At 41.3% G+C, this 22,118-nt stretch overlaps 1 protein-coding gene across 3 annotated transcripts in view; it reads left to right on the plus strand.

The window, feature by feature from the left end:
• Window positions 1–22,118, plus strand: part of PHF12 (PHD finger protein 12) — a 41,269-nt gene that overhangs the window by 10,609 nt on the left and 8,542 nt on the right. For all 3 annotated transcript variants that reach the window (XM_004684844.2, XM_012726614.1, XM_012726615.1), the window contains 5 exons: window positions 9,824–9,896; window positions 12,341–12,734; window positions 15,909–16,029; window positions 17,204–17,336; window positions 19,158–19,322. In XM_004684844.2, coding sequence (XP_004684901.1) covers window positions 9,824–9,896; window positions 12,341–12,734; window positions 15,909–16,029; window positions 17,204–17,336; window positions 19,158–19,322 — 886 coding nt within the window. The remainder of the gene's footprint in view (window positions 1–9,823; window positions 9,897–12,340; window positions 12,735–15,908; window positions 16,030–17,203; window positions 17,337–19,157; window positions 19,323–22,118) is intronic.

Raw genomic sequence — 22,118 nt, forward strand, 5'->3', positions numbered from 1 at the left:
TGATCATTCGTTGGTTAGGGGCCATCTGAGAAAAAAAAGAGACCAAAGGGAAAAAATCGTGGCACTCTGACTCTGAGAAGTATGTTCAACTCCTAAATAGGTCACTGGGGGATATAACTGGAAGGTTTCAGAAGCCCAAGTCAGCACTTAGCTGTGGCATCAAACCACGACAGCACAGTTTGACAGCATGCCCAGAAGATTACTTCAATCATGTAGGATGTGGAGCTTTGAGGTTTATGAATAAAATTGAGGGCGGGGACCAGGGTAAAAGGAGGGAATGCGCCCTACCTCTGCTCTTTGGGCCCAAATAATAGCATTATTCTCCCTCCCTCTTTCCTTTTTTCTTTTTCTTTTTTTTTTTTAAAGATCCTGTCAGAGGAAGGCAAATGAAGCAGAAATCCTCAGGAAAAAGCAGCTGTGTCTTAAGTATTTTTTGTTTTTGTGGAGGCTTTTTTTTGTTTGTTTTTGTCCCAGATCTTTAAGTATAAAACCTGCTCTCTGTGTTTGGTTGGATTTCAATTAAAGACCTTGTTCGTTTTCTTTGTTTTCCAAGTCATTATAGAATTTTAAGTCTGATGTCTTTAACATGTGAACTGGCCCAGATTCTTTGAACTACATCTGCAAGAAGAGGGTGACCTGGCTATTTTCTTGTTCTTGCTAGTCCACTGAAATTTGGGCATTGGACAGTACCCCATTTTGCATACCTCCAAGACTCTTCTAATACACATCTGCAATTGATGGCTCTTTTTTCCAAGGCAATACTCTAATAAGAGAGTTGGAACAAGAATGTTGAAGCCAAAGTGTAGAGAAGTTAACGGAGGCAAACACCTGGTATAACTGTTGGTGCTCTTCCCTCCCCCTCTCCATCCCTTTCCCCTGCACTAACTTGTAACTCTCTTCTCCAGGTGTCCTTCATTGGGAGTATGCCATTAGCCAGCTCTACATAGAAGGCAATAAAATTTGAGGGCATAATCAGCTAGTTTGAAAGAATTGTACGCCTGTGGAAGTGACGCAACTAGTTCAGTTTCTCAATGGGGCATTTGTAATGGCCTGGCACTTCATTGGTTTCCTTTTTAACACTGCCGCTACTGAGGCTTTGCATGAAAAAAAAAAAAGGCAGTCCTTCTATTTTTTATGTACTTTGTGGCATTTACTGTATTTGAGTTAGTAGCTGGGATGAACGATGGCAAGGAATTAAGGTTCAGAGGCCCCATGAGCTTTCACTCTGCTTTTATCTCGGATATGACCATCTTCGATGCCTTTGAAAGGTAGCCATGCTGGAATGGATAAAAACTGATGCTCACACAAGTGTCCAGAGGAAGCTCACTATAGCTAACATTTAAATTTCAATAAATTTTGTTCCTTCAAAACATAGACCTTTAAATTTGGTTATATTTATACATTTTTTTTTATACATCTTTTAAGAGAGCTTTCAAATTAAACTTTACCCAGCCCTCCTTAGCTTTTCCAGAACAAAAGCTGGTTTCAATTTATAAAAGGTTTTTTTTCTGTGCTTGAAGGCTCCTTTGCAGATCAAGATGGCTGCTGGGAGGCTGAGACCTGATTGTGGGCCTGTCAGCAATCACCTTCACTCCCATTTTGGCTGGTATAGCACATTTCCTGAGCTGGCTGAGTTGGCTGAGGGCAGCTGGGCTATTCTGACCAAAAGTAGGCCTGTTCTGAGCGTGTATTGTCTTTGTAGTTGATCTTAAACAATGCCTTTAAATATAATGCAGGATTTTTATCTGGTAGTGGACCTCAGATGAATGGATGGGATCCATGAACTGTGAAATTAAAAATCAAAATTTGCACGGTGCTATTGTTTGCTCTTGAACATCTCCCTACTACCACCAAAAAGTGGGGGGTGGGACACAGTTGATGGTGGGGGTGCCATGATATCTTAGTCTGACATTTTATTTCATCTTAAGCATACACACACACACACACACACACACACACACACGGCTACAGCACCTCTGATTCTTGGAGAATAATAGGTTGTGACAGCAGGGACCCTAACAATTTGTGCAACTGACCTCTTTTAGAAGGGGACCCAAGTTAGTATATTGTATACAGACACACAGTGTTCGCATAGCGACCCTGTTCAGTGTTCGCATTAACTAGAATATTTTGACGGTCCAGGAGAAGAAAATGGAATGTTTTAATCTACTTGCTTCCTTTTGTTCTAAGATTTAACACCAGAGCTTTTAATTTGGTTAACTGGGGTTTCATGTAGCTTAAGCCTGCCTTTGGCTCGAATTTAATGTCAGTGTCACTTAGCTGGATGGACAGTTGCAGACCATACATCAGTAATCTAACATTAGGAAAAAAAAGTCCAGAACCCAAACCATCGTTATCTGCTTGTTAGAACACAGAAAAATAGCTCTGAAATAAAAGGCAGTCTTTCTGCTTCCCCTGTCTCCCTCTCTCCCTCCACCTCTCCCCTCCTCCCTTTGTTCTCTCCTTCCCCTCCCCCTTCTCCCTTCCAGTTTCATATTGAAAAACTGCTTGTGCTGGATGGATAATTAACGCAGTGCTATGGAGCAACAGGTCCCACTGGTGGCGACTAAATCTGAAGTAAATGTTAATATCATGCAGGTTCACATGTATTAATAGGCGAGGGAGATGAATGAGGTTAGGCGCAGATCAACCACACAGTATATGACTTGAAATAGATCCTTTTAATTAGAGAGCCAAGAACCATGACAACTACCAACATCTTCCACCTGCAGTGGTAAGCTGCAGCCTCATTAGTGAATGAAAGAGGCATTCTAAATTAAAACTGGACTCCCTCCTTTGGCTGTGAGTTGGGATAATTTGGCTCTGGGCTTTGAATCTTTGACACTGACTGGAAGAGGTCTGTCAGTGTAGGCATTACATTTAGCTGAGGGGTGTGTGTTTTTGGTTTCCTCTTTGATGACTCCAGAAGTAGATCCATATTGCCACCCACATCAGCAATAAAGATTGGTCATTTGGATTTTTTATGGGAGTCTAGATGCTGGAGCCCTGCAGAGGTTTTGACCAGCTTTCAGTTTGGTTGTGCACAGATGTTACTGTTAACAGTTGATAAGCCCTCTCAGGTGTCAGAGAAAACCACATCAAACCGAGGTGAATGTTTTTCAATTATACAACCTCTGAAGATATTATAAACTACCTTGCAGCTAACAGAATGTCTGTAAGATTAGACAATTGTTAAATAACAAGTTAGGAATCCGTGAACAGACACTTTCTGGTTAGGAATAGCTAGGCAGAGCTTTTTAATCTAAGATTTGGAAGAAAACATCCGTATTATTGAGCATAGGAAGATATTTCTGCAAAGAGTTCATTCTCGGGCCACTCTGTTCTCTACCTGTGGAAAGGGATGACTGTTTTGGAGCATTTTAGGCCGAATAATTTTGAAATCAAAAAGTAGAAGCCCTTGTCCTGTTAAGCTAAAGAGCCACCAATTTTCCAACACAAACCAGCTCACATATGGAAGACAGCTATTCCAATGCACACCTTCCTTCCGGGACTTGGACAGTTTTCAGAAGGAACTTAAACATTCAAATACTGTGGGGCCCTCCCTAGTGGCACAGTGTGTTAAATGCAGCACTATGAGGCTATCTGCAGACACTGCAGCATGAGTTCAGTCCCCAGCCAGGAAGCTGACCCACATGCCCCAGCAGACTTCTTGCTTGCTGCTACCTTCAGCAGTATACTTTGTCGATCTGCCTGTTCTGCTCCCTACTCTGTCTTTGAATCCTCTCACTGCCCCTGCATCTCTGGCCTGTACCCCAGTTCTGTATGCATAAATAAATAAATGTTAAAAAAAAAACTACTGTGCTCTCATTAGACTTAAACATTCCTTTCCAGTAAAATATCCCCATTCCCAAAACCTTTCTTCCATCAAGTAGTTTTCAAAATGCAAACGTACAAAATACAGAAACATACCTGCTTCTAAAGTTATACTTTGTTCTTGAACATCTTGAGATCTGTAATCATCCCTGAAGGGTCACTAACCAATGAGTTCAATTTGTTGAATAGCTCTGAATTATGGGGAGAATCTGGGGAAGAGGCTGTCATCACCTTCAGGTGCCAAAGAATCAAACTTCTTGCATTCTCCATTGAATTTGGAACCAAAGAGTGGTTGAGTTTTATATAGGTTTGTGTGGCAAGAGTTAGTTTGCAGTTGACTGAGGTCTCATTGCCTCTTTTTCACACTGTCTTTCGGTTGTGGTCTCTGAGAGTAAAGATCATATCTCAGAACTTACCATTTAGCACCTTGCCTAACATAAAGTAAGTGTCCAGTAGATGCTCAAGTGGATGAATGAATTTGGTCCTTTCCCCGTAAAGGCTGTGTTTCTTGATGTAGTAAATTCATAAACTAATTGCTTTGTGTTCTTCCTCCACTATGGTTGGTACCTCCAGTATAACATTGCAGTGAGAGTTCAATAAATATTGACTGATACATAAGGAAATGCTCGACCTTGAGATTGAGGAAAATAATCCTGATGGATATTCTGCTGTGTTCTCTAGAACTAAGGAACTATGAAAGGTTTTAAGATTTATTTATGCACACAAAAGCTGTAGTAAAGGCCAGAGGTGCAGGTGGTGAGAGGATTCACCAGAGACAGAGTGGGGAGCAGAACAGGCAGATCCACGAAGTACACTGCTGAGGGGAGCAGTGGGTGAGACAGGAGAGCTCTACTGTGCAACATGGGTCAGCTCCTTAGCCAAGAATTGAACTTGTGCTGCAGTGGCTGTGGATAGATCCATAGTACTGAGACTTAACCCTTTGTACACAGGCAGGCCTCCAAAGTTTTGTTTGTTTGTTTGTTTTCCCCAAAGTTTCTTTTAAATGTAGCTTGGGCTCAAGATTTGAAGGAGCCAGATGACTACTACCAATTCTGCTACTTTACTCTGTGACTTTTGAATGGACAGTTTCCTCACCTGTACCATGGGAATAAAATTATTGCACAGTATGGTGATGATCATACAAGCGCACTTGCAAAAGCATGTTGTGAGTTACAGTATACTCTCTAGATATAAGATGAGATTCTAAGATTTGGTGATTAGGAAGCATATTGATGTCTTTACAGCAGCACTGGTTCATTACAGTGTTTTCACTGCTACGTAGCGGAAACTGAGAAGTAATTTCATCATCACCTGACTTGAGTTTTAATGATTTCCTTTTGTAGAAGATGGCTCTCAGCATCTTGTCCTTATTGATATATGGGGACTAGTGGGTGCTTGGGCAGAGCCTTGTTTTTCTTGATTTAAGGATTCTGTTATGCATATAATTTTTTCAAAGTTGCACACTAATGGCAATATAATTCTTTTATTTTTAAGACATATTTATGTATGCATACAGAACTGGGGTACAGGCCAGAGGTGCAGGGGCGTGGGAGGATTCACCAGAGACAGAGTGGGGAGCAGAACAGGCAGATTGACGAAGTACGTTGCTGAGGGGAGCAGCAGCCAGGACAGGAGAGGTTCCATGTGGGCCATCTCCCTGGCCAGGGATCAAACTTGTGCCGAAGTGGCTAGCTTTGAGTGCTGCACTTTAACTTCTGTGCCACCAGAGAGGGCCATGAAAATATGATTCTTGCGGGGTAAAGGAGCTTTGAGTTAGGGAAGTCTTCAGAATATGTACATGAGTACCCCAAAGCTGCAGAATATCCTTTTTCTGTGGAATACTGTTAGTTTTTCTGATGCGGAGCAAAATTAGTCTGTTTGCAAAACAGTTTCTGAGTCTATTACTCCAATGTCAGCCTGCCTCTTGTGGAATCATTTCATGAATAAATTCTTTTCCTCTATGTATTTAAATTTGAGTAACTTGAATTGCAAGGAACAAAGAGGAAACATTAGGAGGAAGCTTCATGATGTCTTCCATTTATGCCAATGATATTCATTTCCTAAAAACTTAAGACTTGTCTTCTTTATCATCCCTTCTTAGATATTAATGCCTTTTTTCAAAATTCCAGGTTTTTAAATTTATTATATCTCTGAGAAAGCAGCAAGTCCCAACAAGAAAGGATGGCCTCATTCTTTGATGTTCTGTGTTTACCCTGGAGATAAGACTCTGATGTCCCTCTGCTGCTCTCTAAAGTCATGGCCTTTATTCAACTCATACTTTAGGGCAGACAAGAAGGGTTTACAGTCATAATCTAGAGTTCTGAAGTTTGTGTTTTGGGTGTTTATTTTTTAAATGTTTGTTTTTGTTTTTTTTGTTTTAAGATTTATTTTTGCATACAGGAACTGGAGTGTAGGCTAGGGGTACAGGGGAGTGAGAGGACTCACCAGAGACAGAGTGGGGAGCAGCAGGCAAGACAGGAGAGGTCTGCTGTGCTGTGTGGGTCACCTCCCTGGCCGGAGATCAAACACATGCTACAGTAGCTATGGATAGCTTCATAGTGCTGAGACTTAACCCCTTGTGCCACCAGGGCGGCCCTCTTAATATAAGTTTTAAGTTTTTTTTATCCCTGTGTTAAGAAATAGAAGTGAGATTAAATATCAGATTAGAATGAATAGGATGGGGTAAGATTCAGTATGAAGTTTAGGTTACGAGTGTCAATTTTGCCTCCAGTGTGGTCTTTTTGTTTTGTGGCTTAGAAAACAAGAAATTTCATGTGTAATTTAACCAACAAAGCAAGTGCTTGCCCAGTTATGTTGCTTTGTCTCATGACTTTGGAGGAATTATACTCACTTCCTAGAAACCATTCTTTTTTTTTTTTAAGTGTTCCCCAGTTCTTAAAAGATTTACTGAGTGCCTACTATGTGTCAGGCATTGTGCAAAGTGCAGAAGTACAAAGATAAGTGAGGTGTAGAGAAGGGGTTGGGTGTATAATAGTTTTAGTGAAATGTGACAAAGAAGTGCTGTGGAGAATAAGGGACAAAGAAAACTTTCAGGGTATCATACCTGACTTGAGCCCCACCATGTGTAGGAGTGGGGAAAGGCTCAACCTTCATGGTTGTAGTAGTGACTGAAATGAGCAGAGGTACAGAGTTGAACATCAGCCTGAACTGTGTAGATTTGTGGAGCTGGGAAAAGAACCAGGGTTTTGGCCACGGGTCTTAGCTGAAATACTGAGAAGCTTGAACTTCATGCTGTAAATAGATGGGATAGAGGCAACATTGAAAGGCTTTTTTTTTTTTTTTTAAGCAAAGTGATAACAACTGTTTATGTTTAAAATAAATGATTCTAGGCCCTCCCTGTGGCACAGCAGGTTAAAGCACAGCACTGTGAAGTAGCCGCGGCCACTTTGGTGAGAGTTCAGTCCCTGCCACAGAGGTGATTCACATGGCCCCGCAGACCTCTCCTGACTCGACCGCTGCTCCCCTTAGCAGTGTATTTCGTCAATCTACTTGTTCTGCTCCCCTCTCTGTTTCTGGTGAATCTTCTCACTGTCCTGCACCTTGGCTGTCACCCCAATTCTATATGCATGAATGAATGAATGAATGAATGAATATTAAAAATAAAATAAATGGTTCTGCCAGCAGGACTGGCAATAGATTGAGGAAACAATGAAGTGTGGGCTAGAGGTCACTCACATTCTTGGTACAGTATCTAAGTTAATGTACCATTTTCTCTCTTCTGTTTTATGTTTGGTATAGGGTATCTTTATACAAAGATACTACCCTATTGGGTAGATGAAAAGAAATTATGAAAAACAGAAAGGTGACAGCCTTTTCAGGGTCAGTTTTAATGTGACAGCTGCTGATACATAGCAAGATATGTGGACCTGTGCAAATTACGTGCATACACTTCAGTAGTTTGGCTGTAGTCTCTGCAGAAATACTTTGTAGACAACTAAGGAAGGCTTCACAGGTGACGTTCACCTGTGGTCCTCCAGGACTTGAAGACTTGTCCCAATAGGCCACTCTCGCCAGTTTTCTGCTTCCTAGTAAGAATCCTCCTGAGATTCCACCAAGGAAACAGGAGGAAAGGAAGCAATGAGCTATGAGGATTTAGTTGGCATCTACCATGTGTGCTCCAGGCTCCAAGAAAAAAAATGGCAAAGCAGGAACTAAGAAAATTTGCCAAACCAACTGCTGTTTTAGTTGGGAACAATAAAGCAGCTTAACTTTAAGATCTGGGTCTTAAATGAGAGTTCTCATATACTCAACTCTCAAATTGAAATTTTTTTAGTATTTCTCACATTCTTTGAAGAAAAATTTACTCCTTTCCATTCCAAGTAGGTGACTCCCAGGAACCAAATGTAAGAATTTTAAGTGTAAATGCAACCTTGCCCTGTATAGTATTGGTTCTTAAATTTAGGTGTTCAGCAGAATCACCTGTTAAACTTGTAAAACACAAACTGTTGATCCCCACCCCAAAATTTTTTTATGGAGTAGGTACAGAGTAAGGTCTCAGAATGTGCATTTTTAGTGAGCCCCAAAGTTATGCTGCTGTAACTGATCTGGGGGCAACACTTTGTGAACCACTACTGAACATATTATCAATGTGACCCCCCCACGGATTTCATATTGCTCTTGGTATAAGCTTAATAGAAGTAGTGATCTAGGGGACCAGTAATGCCTCCAACACAGTTTGACCTACTGAGTGACTACTATCTCTATAGTACAAAGATAAAAAGAGGGAAGAGATCCAATCCTGTCTTGGACCCTCATTATGACAGAAATAACTGTCACTTAAAGGAAAGCATGAGAAGTGTTTAAACGATAACTAAATCAGGGCCCTCTCTAATGGTGCAACAGATTAAGGTACAGAACTATGAAGCTGTCCACAGCCACTGCAACACAAGTTGAGTCCCCAGCTAAGGGGGTGACCATGGCATGCCACAAGGCATGGCAGACACCTCTCCTGTCTTGCCCATTGCTCCCCTCAGCAGTATTTTTCAGTAGATCTGCATGTTCTGTTCCCCACTGTTTCTCTAGTGAATCCTCACAACCAGCACCTCTGCCCTATACCCCAGTTCTTATTTGCATAAATAAATAAATCTTTTTTAAAAAATGACTAAATCATGCAGCAAGAGATTCCAGATGTCTGAGTCATCTGGGAAGGTCTCATGAAGGAGCTATGCTCAGTTATCTATGGTATATAACAAACAACCTCAAAACTCAGTGACTTAGACAGTAGTAATTATCTCTCACAAGTCTAAGGGTTGACAGGGCTCAGCTGGTTGGTTTTTCTGTTTGACGTGTTTGGTATTGTCATTTGGAGGTTCAACTTAGCTGGAATGGCCAAAGATGATTCAGCAATATAGAAGTAGTTACTGGCTTCTGACTTGGAATGCAGGAATAACTTTTTTGGAGTGCCATAAGTGTCTTCTGTTTGGCAGGGAGGACAGCAGGGCTCTGAGATGGAACTTTCCAGCCATTTAAAAACTTAATCTGCCGGTCACTTCAGGCCAGACTTAAGTGTTAAACTATAACATTTTCACCTTAGCTGCATTTTATTGGTCAAAAAGACAAGCCCAATCCAAAAGAAAGGATATGGACTTCCTCTGGATGCAAGGAATAGCAAAGAATTTGAAACCACCTTTAAATCCATCACAGGAACAGTGTTAAGAACCTATCACTGATGATGTTGCACATGGGGCAAAATTCGGGAATGAATCTCAAACTAGTTCTTTATCTCTTTACTTGTTGTAAGCCCAGTGTTAATAGCTCTGAATTTGGCTTCTCTTTCTAAGGTGTGGGAAAGGAAAATGTTGCCAAGTAAGCATTTTAAAGGATGAGAGAACCTTAGCAGTGCTGTAGAACTAGTGAAAATAGAAGTTGAAGGACATGCAGCTTTTGTGCCAAATCTAGATAGCCTTGCTCCTCCCTCATCAAAAGGTTAGTTACTTAGTCTTGCCCTTGTCTTCCCCTCTCCTCGCAGTAACCCACCACTGAGTGAAGAGATGTTGCCTCCTGGGGAGTGGATGTGTCACCGGTGTACAGTTCGCCGAAAGGTAATAATGCTGTTTTCTAAAGGCTTTCCTTAGAATGCTAGAGCACTGAATTCTAGAACTAAGATGACCTGAACCTGAAGACATTTTCGTCCCTTCTTCTTATCTCTTCCCAGCCCTGGAATCACCCCTTCTCTCCCCATGGTGACTGGAATCCAGTAGGGCCTAAAATTCAAACATAGGCTGCTGAAATTGGCAGAAGAGGTGTGTTAATTTACTGAGCCATGTTCATTCCCTGGTGACAGGAGTAGTCTGATCTCCATGTAGACCTCCTGATAAGTGGCCTGAATATGGCGGCTATATCCATGGCTGAAAGTAGCTAAAGAAAAAGAAAGCTGCTTCTCCAGCTTGATGAAAAAAGGATTTTCCTCACCCCAAGGTATCCAGAGACTTAGCAGTTATATGATGGGTGAGGGTGGGGGGAAATCTACTTGTACCTCAGGTGTCTAATCTTTCTTTAGCTCCCCTCTCAGTACCAGCTTTGGAATATGGTTCGTTATTTCTGAGAACTTTTGTTTTGTGGCATATAAAAGCTAAATTCTCCCTTATCAAAAAGGAAGTGGGTGTGTTTCCATGTAGATTATAAGTGACCCAATACTCAAATTATAGGTTATGGATTAGAATTTGAATTATAAACCATCACTTACCCTCCACACATTAATTTTACACCAAACAACTTTCCTTTGTTGTGACATCACCTCTGTTTTTTGGTCCCTGAACATGATGTCACAATGATTGATGGCTTCCTTGATTGCAGAAACAGGATGAGATGATTCAGATTGTGGTTTGTGTATGTTACAGTTTTTAGCCTTTAAAAAGAAGGCAAATAGACAGACATTTTTCATTGTGTGCACAAGTGTTCTTATTAAAAGCAAACCAAGGTCAAGTCACAGCTATTCTAGCCACAGGTATAATTTGATTTCCCCAAAAATCCACAAACCATGTTGTCCTCCAGCCTTCCCACCTCCCAAGATGTCTTCTGTGCATCCCCAGTTAGATGAGAGCCAGGCCAGTTAGAGGGACCTGCCTCAGGAACCCTTTAGAAATTTGCCACTAAAAGAAACTGGATCCCAAAGGGCTGGAAACAGACGAGGGGGAAGAGAAGCCAGGAAGAGAGTGGAAAAGAGGAGCATTTTAGTGCCTATCACATGCCAGATATTTTATTTATACCATCCCATTTAATCCATACAACCTATGGGTGCTAGTGGTAGAAACCACATTTAAGAAAGGAAGGAACTGAGACTAACAATGTAGAATGATTTTCCCAAGGACAGGAATTACCAAGATTTGCACTATATTCTGTCTCACGGGAGTACTATAACCTCTTCACCAGTTTTCTAGAAGCAGAGCTACTTGCTGGGAATAATACCTTTTTCTGACATGGTATGTTTCTCCTAGATGCCACTCTGACCCTCCTCTCAGGTACACCTTTATACCTACCAGTGCCCAATTTGCCTTTTCCACCACCGCCAACACTGTCCTTTGGCTTTCTGTTCTTACATTGAAGTAGGTTGAAATGATAAATCCTCTGGGCCTCCATCAACCCCTGATTTCAGATCCCGTTCTCAGTGGATTCTGGTCTTTCTCCAACTCAAAACCATTGCTTCATAGATAGGATCTTTATCTCCACCATATCCCTGAAATGAGAGGGGAAAATATGTCTTACTGGTTTCTCTTTACAGAGAAATTCCTAATACCAGCCTGAGTCACCCAGAATCATAGGGAATTAGTAGCAAAACTGGAACAAGATCCCATGACTAGTGTTACTCCTTCATTTGACCCCACACTGTTACAGAGTCTTTACAGAACATACATTATCAGTCATCTAGACCTACTAAGTACACTTAAGTCTTGTTCACATTTCTCCACCTCCCATTTGAACAAGTGTCGCTTTCAGAGTTCTAGTTAAACTTGAAACATGAGAAGTCACCATTCTTGAATGCTGTGATCACTAGGTTGCTGCTCTCCACATAGCACCTACCTTTCTACCTTCCATGCCAGTATCCAGCTCCCGTGTACTGGCTTATTTTACCAATTACCTTTACTTTTGCGTGCTTCATATTGAGCAAAATTTTTAAAAAAACATCCCAGAAGGTCAAAATGCAAACGACACTGACTTATAATTGTGTTAACTTTTTTATCCCTTTACCCCTTTACTTTGTATAGAAATGCTGTATATTAAGTGATGCTTTAGCATAAACAATGGGTTATATATTGGGTAAACCATTTCTAACTCATTTTTGGTGATTCCCTGCTGAGATAATTTTGCCATCTTTAGTTACTATTGTATCAAGTTTAGAAGGTGAAATTGTGGTAAATCATCAAGTAGATGAGTCTGATATGTTAAGAAACTAAAAATTTTGGTTAATGATCTAGCAGGATTTAGCATCCATCTCTTTCTCTTCTGTGGTACTTTATGTGATGGGCCTACCCGTTCATTTGCACAGAAACGAGAGCAGAAAAAGGAGCTGGGCCATGTCAATGGACTGGTGGACAAAACCGGCAAGAGGACTACATCCCCCAGCAGTGACACTGACTTGTTGGACAGATCAGCTAGCAAAACCGAACTCAAGGCCATTGCCCATGCCCGGATCCTGGAAAGGAGAGCCAGCCGGCCTGGCACACCCACATCCAATGCCAGCACAGAAACCCCCACTTCTGAGCAGAACGATGTTGATGAGGACATCATTGACGTGGACGAGGAGCCAGTGGCAGCAGAACCGGACTACGTGCAGCCCCAACTAAGGCGGCCCTTTGAGCTGCTGATTGCTGCCGCCATGGAGCGGAATCCCACCCAGTTTCAGTTACCCAATGAATTGACTTGTACCACTGCACTACCAGGTTAGCCAAGCCATCATATCCCTTCCCCCATTTTTGCTTCCTGGAAAGATTATTACAGTTCATCCAGAGGGCTGTGCTATTTGTGGGTTCACTGCCATATAGCCACTGTTTCAGTTCTTGTTGGTTCTTCCACAAGAGATCTTTGAAGGTTTTAGCAACGTTTACTCAATTTTCTACTCTGTCTAGTATTGCTTTTTAAAAGATGCTGTTTTCAAATATTTTTATTTATTTATGCATACAAAAACTGGGTTGTTGGCCACAGGTAAGGGGGGTGAGAGCATTTACCAGAGACAGTGGGGAACAGAACAGGCAGATCCTCTGAAAATACGTAGCTGAGGGGAGCAGCAGGGAGACAGGAAAGGTCTGCTTACCATGTGGGTCAGCTCCCTGCCGGGGAGCGAACTCATGCAGCAGTGGCTGGTGATAGCTTGATAGTGGTGAGACTTAACTCCTTATACCACCAAGGGGGCCCCAGTATTTTTATATGGTTCAAAAATCAAAAAATATAAAAAAGTTTGCTATGAAAAATTTCCCTCCCCCCTCTGCCTGCCATTTGCTTAGTTTGTACCCCACTACCTCATACACACAACCATTGTTTGGTTCTTGTGTATACCCTAGAATTTCTTCTATCTAAGCAGATATGTGCTCATTATTTTTCCCCAAAATAGTTTGCTTGATATACAGATGCCTTATTTTGTATAATTTATAAATTGAAGTTAACATGACTATATATGTACATGATAAAGAATCATATGTTTAGGATTCTCCATGATTTCAAGCATCCACTGGGGGTCCTGGGATATATCACCCTCAGATAAAGGAGAACTACCATGCTGTTCTACACCTTGTTTTCATCACTTCACAATATGCTTGAGAACTTCCCATATTAATACAGACATTCCTGGGTGGTGTTTTTTCTTTTTTTTTATGGTTACATAATAGATATACTACGCTTTATTTAACCTGTTTCCTATTGTCTTTTGTTACAACAAATAATGTTTCAAAGAATTTTGGTGCCTTTTCGTGGTCCAAGGGGTTAGGTTGCAGCACTATGAAGCTATATCCATGGCACAGGTTCAATCCCTGGCTGGGGGGGTGACTCACATGGTGCAGCAGACCTCTCCTGTCTTGCCCACTGCTTTCCTCAGCAGTGTATTTCAGTACATCTGACTGTTCTGTTGCCCATACGTTGTCTCTGGTGAATCCTTTACCCAACCCCGAACCACTGGCCTATACCCCAGTTCTTATATGCATAAATAGTAAATCTTTTTTAAAAGAATAATTTTGTAAATGCATTACATATATGTGATTGTATATATAAATTTATTTTTTATTAATTTATGTATCTATTTACATTATTATTCATTTTTAAACAATGTTTACCTCCTCCCCTCCCCTACTTCACCCACCTGTCATCACCCCCACATTCTTTCCTCCTTCCAATCCCTCTCTTGCTCTCCACTGTAGGATATATCTGGTTTATAATTGTTTTTGTTGTGTTTTGTATTGTAATAACAATATACTTTTTTCCCTATGCCTTATTTGGTTCTCTTATATTCCTCCTACAAGTGAAACCATTTGATATTTTTCTTTTTCCTTCTGACTTATTTCATTGAGCATGATCCCTTCTAGCTCCATGTTACTGCAAAAGGCATGAGTTTACCTTTTTTAACTGCTGAGTAGCTTTACATTGTGTATATATACCACATCTTCTTTTTTTTTTTTTTAAGATTTATTTATTTGTACATACAGAAGTGGGGTACAGGCCAGAGGCTCAGAGGCGGTGAGAGGCTTCACCAGAGACAGAGTGGGGAGCAGAACAGGCAGATCAACGAAGTACACTGCTGAGGGGAGCAGCGGGCCGGTCAGGAGAGGTCTGCCACGCCATGTGGTCACCTCCGGGGCAGGTGGGGATCGAACTCATGAGGAAGTGGCTTTGGCTTCTTAGTGCAGTGCTTTAACCCGCTGCGCCACCAGGGAGGGCCATACCACATCTTCTTGATCCAGTCATCTACTTTTGGGTATTTATGTTGTTTCCAGGTTTTACCTATTGTAAATATATCTATAAATTTCTAATGAATGAAATGCTGAGTCATAATTATCCACTTAGAGTTTTAATAGTACCAAGTTGACATGTTTTTTAATCAAGTCATGACTTCTACTTGAAGTCACAACATTTCTAGATCAATTTTTTTAAAAGATTTATTTATTTATGCATATAAGAACTGGGGTACAGGCCAGAGGTTCAGGGAATGAGAGGATTCACCAGAGACAGAATGGGGAGCAGAACAGGCAGATTGAGTGAAATACACTTCTGAGGTGAGCAGCAGGCAGCTCAGAAGTCTGCCTTACCATGTGGGTCACCACCCTGGCTAGGAATCAAACTTGTGTTGCAGTGACTGCAGATGCTTCATAGTGCTGTGCTGTTAGCCATTGTGCCATCAGGGAAGACCCTCTAGAGCATACGTTTTTCCCCCAGAGAAAATGAAATTGAAACAGTTAACCTTACTCTAGTCAGTAGGGTGTGTGTGGAATCAAAAATTTTCTGATTTCTGTAAAAATACAGTGAAGTTCTAGTCTTTTCCTCAGACACTTCCACAAAGTAATATCCTTTGTTGATCCTTTGACTTGGATATTTATATTTCTTTGATTGCTAGTATTTAACCTAGACTTCTGACCACGTCATGCTTGCATAAAATTTAATGTTTTCCACAACATAGGAGACTTCTGATCATGGTTTGGTGTTTTTTGGTTTTTAATTTTAAATAGTTTATTTTTACATATTTTTGTGCATTTTTCCATCTCAGTTGCAATCTCCTTGGGTTTCCCATCACCAAATCACCTAGGTGCCATCACCATAGTCCAGTGCATTTCCCTACCCGCACTGATATTGATCCCATTCCCCACTCCACCCCCACAAAAATGTCTCTGGTATATAGCTGTTCATCATTATCACTATTTTCTCGCCTGTTCCGTTATATTCCTGTTTGATGATGGTTTTAACCTTATGGCTTGGCCTCCCTTTTCTTCCTTTCTCACTCTTTTTCTCACTTGAAGTTAGCCTAGAGGCCCTGAGAAAGACATCCATATTGGCACATGCTTTTGCTAAGATCTGTTCCCAGTCTAGGAACTCTGAATCCAGGAGTAGTTCAACACCACCAATTTCTCTTACAGGTTCTAGCAAGAGGAGAAGAAAGGAAGAAACCACAGGGAAAAATGTTAAGAAGACACAGCATGAGTTAGATCATAATGGTCTCGTTCCCTTACCAGTCAAAGTCTGCTTCACGTGTAACAGGTATTTTTCTTCCACATTGAAAGGTTCTTCCTCGTAGTCAGAAAATAATGTTTTTTTCTCTCTTCCATTACCTCTGCCAAGCCATGTGTGTTAAATGTGGATAACCTGTATTCTGATGGTATGAATACAGGGGACTGAGTGATTAAAGTCTTGACCAGTGGTCTTGAATGTCTTAGCAGATTCTCTGAAGAATTACAGTGCAAAAGTACTGTTAGCTATGTTTATAGAGTAAAATAAGAGGTTGGAGTTGGCCTTAAGCAGAAATGAAGCATGAATTATTTAGATGGGCTAGCAGAAACACAAATCCCTAGAAAAAGCAAATAGTGTTTAAGTAACAGATGAGTTAAAAGAAGACACAAGTTAGATCACAATGGTCTCATTCCCATACCAGTCAGGGCCTGCCTTACTTTACAGCCTCTTCTTTCTTGGGACACTGGTTTCCTTCAAATGGGAGCACTTCAGAGACAGGAGACAGCTACTTCAATTACTGACGCTGCATTTGTTGGTTTAGATATGTTAGAAGAGTTGGATAGCAGGAAAAAATAGCTATCAAAAAAAAGTTCCACAGCAAAAATTAGAGTAAACTAAACAAATAGGATCTTAACAGGGCCCGGACCCCAAGAACTATTATAGTTACAAGTCCTCATTAGCATTTCTTAATGCTCCCTTTTAAATTATGCTTACATGAATACATTACAAATCATTTTTCCAGCACAATTTCTAGTTACCTATTTTTGCTACGTGCTTCATGCAAAAGAAAAATCTTTCCTTGCTATCCTAGAAGTGTAGGAAGGCTATTAGTGATTTTTTTTTTTTTAATGAGGTAGTTACTGTTTTCATTTAAGGAGTAGAAAGATCAGTGCAGAATTGGTTATCTAACTCCCAGTGGGTATCAAGCATTGATCATTCTTGCTCTTACAGCCTCTTTAGCTACACTCCAAATAAACATCCGCTTCCCTATGAGACGCATTCCTCTTAGAATAATGGAGAGCCTGGTAGTAACCCACAGCTTCATCCATCTTTATAACTATGAACATAACTGGATTGTTAGGGACAAAGGATGTGGGAGAATGTTGTTAGGATCATGGAAGGTGGTCGATTCCATAGTACAGGTGGGTTTGAATTCTTCCATCTTGCCACAGAAATGGTCTATATCTCTTTTTTTTTTTTGCAGGAGTTGCCGTGTGGCCCCTCTCATCCAGTGTGACTATTGTCCCCTCCTGTTCCACATGGACTGCCTCGAGCCACCACTCACTGCCATGCCCCTGGGCAGATGGATGTGTCCGAATCACATCGAACATGTGGTGGTAAGCATGACAGTGTCCCTTCAGTCCCCTGTGGGCACAGCTGAGTCAGGGACTGATTAAGTAGAAAATATTGTAAGGTCGACTTCATAATAGTTCACTATAGTCTTGCAGGTGCTGGTCTGTAGACCATCCTACTCAGTTCTGATTATTTTGACTTACCTCAGCTGCATTTTGCACTGTATCTCTCTCTCATAGTGCCTTGTTTGAGCTGTGCAGGCAGACTTCACCCACTAATGCCTGTTTGTTCGTGAATAATTGCTTCCAAAATAAATTAGCAATGATTTTATAACTCTAAAAGGGAAATATATTAAATCCTATCTTTTGGAAATGAATGCTTTCATGGTATCTGATTCACTATTTTCCTGTTTCTGTATTTTTAGAGAGATCAAACTAAAAAAATTATAAAAAATTATTCTCATAGGAATTAGCACTGGCAGTTAACTGCCTGGTAACTTCAGAGAATTGAAGAATTGAACAGGATAACAGTACTCCAGAGAACCATTTATTAAATACCTAGTGTGTCCTGGCTACCAAATAAAACTGTTTCCCTTCTCTTACATTAATCCTTTATAGGAATCTTGTTGTGGCACTAATAGGTGTTCAGTAAATAAGTTGAATGAATGAGTAATATGAGGGGGCTATTACTTTATCTCCTAGGAGTTTTGAGTACATTTTCCAGGCTGTTTCCTGAGACTAGAATAGAATTATTGTTTATCATCTCCTTTCAAAAGAGGTTTAGGACTTTTCCTTATAGGCAGTTAACAGCCCCTCACAAACTTAATAGGAGAGTGTTTTCAAGAGGAGCAGTGCTCTCATAAAAGCAACCATGTAAGATTTGAAAAGTTACTGCTTGTGACACTGTCTGTCAAATGTGATAACATTTGCATCAGCTATTGATCCTTGGCATTACAATATGCTCCCTGCCTTGCACTGAAGGGGACCTTGGTCATAGGTCTGCACACATGGAAAGATGAGTTGCTTTGTCCTCTTTCTTTAACTAATGCCACTCAGAAAGGTTTGTCTAGGAGAATGTGCTCCGAAGCTCAGTGTGAATGTCTTGTTTTGCCTCCTGTTGAACCAGAAGAAAACAACCATAAGCCGTCTACCCAAATATGGTACTTAAGAGCAGCTTTCCAGCAAATGAGAAAGTACTAACAGGATGATTTTTTTTTTAGCCTTAGGGGTTTTGCCTAATTAACTAGTGCCACATCAGTCTTTTCTTTTGAACTGAAGTATAGGGAACCAGACATGGAAGAAGAAAGGTGGCTTGACCTTCTGTATGATAGTGTAGAAACCTCTTTTGTCCCTTCCTTTGGCCTGAGAGTAGTCCAAATGGGTTCACTAATGCTTCCTAGTACCACAAAGGAAGAATTGGCAAGACACACAAGATTCTAGTGATCTTAACTGTCAACCAGACTCATAATAGGAAACAGTTCTGCTTCCTGTGGGAGAAAAGCCTTTATTGAAAAGAGAGGCTGGGTCTCTTGTGGACCAACGCCTGTGTGTCCTCTGAAACATGTGTTCAATTAGGGTGTGATAAAGGTTGCTATGATACTGACGGAGGAGAGGCATTCCCATGAATTTTCTGTTTTCTGTGCCCCCCTCAAGTTATCTTCAGGAATAGGAAAATACCAGTCTGAACAGGACTGGAAAGTTTAACTCATGTTCCCTGACCCTCTAATAAGACCCTCCCATAGTAGCCCCGATGGGAGGAACCCATTTGGCCAAGGGCTTCTGTCTTTTAAACCTAGATAATAGTTAGCTGAAAGGGCGGGGGATGCCATTTGAAGCCCATCATAGGCGTGTGTGTTTTGTCCCTAGCTGAACCAGAAGAATATGACACTGAGCAATCGGTGCCAGGTGTTTGACCGTTTCCAGGACACCATTTCCCAGCATGTCATCAAAGTAGACTTCCTAAACCGAATCCACAAAAAGCACCCTCCTAATCGCCGTGTGCTCCAGTCAGTCAAAAGAAGAAGCCTGAAGGTAAGTCAAAATCTGGTCCAGGCAGGATGGGGGGGTCTCTGATTGCCTTTATGGAATAGACAGTGGGTCATGGGCCCAATTTTATTGATCGGAAGAATGAGGCCCCTGAAATTTGTGGGGTCTCAGCAAGCTATAACTGTTCATTTTAATATTTGAGGCAAGTAGTCAGGATTGTAAGGGCAAAACCCCAAGTAGGCCTTTGGATCCTGCCAGTTTCCAGTTCTTCTGAGGATAAATACCCGTTAAGTCCATCCATTCCACCAAGTTTACATGTGCTCTGCTGTTACTGGCTCTCATGCTGTCTGTTCCTATTAGATGTTTCTTTTCCCAGACCTGTCTGGTGTGGTGAAGGTGGATAATTAAGTAGAGGGCCATGTGCAAAGTTTCTCCAGATTTCTGTTAATACAGTTTTGATAACTCCAAATTGTGGCATTACTATAATGATAACCTAACATTTATATTCATTTAACATTTTAGATCCACAGAGATTGACAAAAAAGTTTCTGTTGTTGGAAAACCTTTTCTGATATTGAGGCTGTTTCTCATAAACTATGCAATCCTCTTGTTCAGTTAACCAAAAAAGCCCAACTGTAGATAACCTACAAATAAAAATTTGATTTTTTTTTTCTCTTGAAATCTTCCTAGTCTTTTGTCCCAGTAAAAGGCAGCAATTCTCAAATATGACCACTTGGTGGCAGCCATACCTTAAAATCACTCACACTACATTCATTACTTCCAGTGGGTGACAGCACTAGCAAGATGTTAACTGTTGAAACTTGTGTAACACATTCTTTAATTGTGTAAATATTTATACTTAAGTGAAAACACCAGTTTTCTAAAATTAAATCAAGGTGTTTTTGGTTTCAGGTAGATATCTCAGAGGTGGTATGCCTTGTACCTTAAACAGGTGTAAAAAGTAACAGACTGTAATTCATCAAGTAGTTTTAGAAAAAAGCCCAGCTGCTGAAATGAACGGGCCAGGAAGCCTTGATAAAATTCTGTTGTTTTATGATACACTCCTCCCCCCTCTTTTTAAAAATAATTATTTATTTATGCAAACAAGAGCTGGGCTACAGGCCAGAGGATTCACCAGAGACAGTGGGGAACAACACAGGCAGATTGAAGTACACTGCTGATGGGAACAGCGGGCAAGACTGGAGAGGCGTGCTGTGCCATGTGGGTCACCTCCGTGGCCAGGGATTGAACTCGTGGTATAATGGCTGTGGAAAAGCTTCATAGTGCTGTACTTCAACCCCTTGCACCACCAAGGAGGCCCCACCTCTCCCCTTTTTTAGACATTTTCCTATTAGGAAAATCTAAAGGCATGGATTGCCTGAAAAGCATTTTGGAGTTAGATACTTTTTAAAAATTATTTATTTATGCATACAGAACTCTGGGGTGCAGGCCAGAGGTGCAGAGGGTGAGAGGATTCACCAGAGACAGTGAGGAAGAGAACAGGCAGATGTACTGAAATACACTGCTGAGGAAAGCAGTGGATGAGACAGCAGAGGTCTGCCATGCTGTGTGGGTCACCTCCCTGGCCAGGGATCGAACTCATACTGCAGTGGCTACGATAGCTTCATAGTGCTGTGCTTTAACTCATTGCTCCACCAGGGTGAGCCCTGTAGTTGAATAATTTGAGAATGGAGTGAGGGCTGTAGCACCAGAGGATAGTAGTGGAGTACTGTTCCAGCTCTTCTGGAACATTGGCCTTTGTCCTTTGTATATGGCAGTGGGGACAAATTGGTCAAGAATTTTTTTTTCTGCACCCCCATTCCCCATCACACCCCAGCCACAGACTAGCCCGCTGCTCCATTCCTCCCTCTCCCATTCCTGTCCCTAGACAAGCCCACCACTGACTGTGATGAGGTTAACTCAGTTGACTCCCTTCCTTACTTTTCTCCTATCTGCCTGCCCATTCCACAGACTCCTGTCTCAGCCTGCCTAAAACCAGAAGGCTTCTGCCTGTAAATCTGTTCTTTCTCTTATATTTCCTCTGCCAGTGAATGACAGCGATCTCATGAGCCAAAATTCCCTAGTCCCCCAACAGAAATAAGTTCTTATTGTGTTCATTATAACTCCTCCCTTAGATATGACTCTTTTTCTAGGACCCATTATATTGTATTGAGATGTTTCTATATCTGTCTCCCTGCTAGACTGTGAGCTCCTTGAGGGCAAGGTTTAAATTTTATCTCTGGATCTCTAGGACTTAGCATAGTGCCCAGACTCAGGAGGTGCTCAATAAATGTTGGTTGAATGTATGAATGACTCTTTGCTTATGTGGCTTTTATTCTCACATGGTATTTATATTCAAATTATGCTTTCTGTCTTTATGCAACAAAGAAATCTGTAATTGTTTGTTTCGTGAGTCATGAATGAATGGATGAAGAAAACAGACAGTGAATGAGTGCTTATCAGGGCCCAAGCCACAGGCTCAGCATTTCCAACATGACTGACTTCATTTTACCTCTCAGATAATGCTCACTCACCTCCCAAATTTGATGCAGTCAGAGCCTAAGACTGAAAGCCCTGTTCGGTGTTGGTCTTTCACTTTTAGGTGAAGGCAGAAGGCAGCCTGCAGTGATTTCTGACTCCTATAAGCCATAGACCTTGGTGAAGAAAAATGAGGGCTATGCTTCTTCCTTTCATTTCCTGACCTTAGAGGAAGGAGAATGGGGAGTGAGTCAAAGCGATGAGAGCACAGAGCGTAGTGTAGCCCACTGAGCTTCCTTGTTCTCAGAGGACTCTATGGATGATGGTCCTTTGGACATTGACATCATGGACAAAAGAGCATAA

The sequence above is a fragment of the Condylura cristata genome, unplaced genomic scaffold (assembly GCF_000260355.1).
Source record: "Condylura cristata isolate star-nosed mole 26May11 unplaced genomic scaffold, ConCri1.0 scaffold00017, whole genome shotgun sequence".
NCBI lineage: Eukaryota > Metazoa > Chordata > Mammalia > Eulipotyphla > Talpidae > Condylura > Condylura cristata.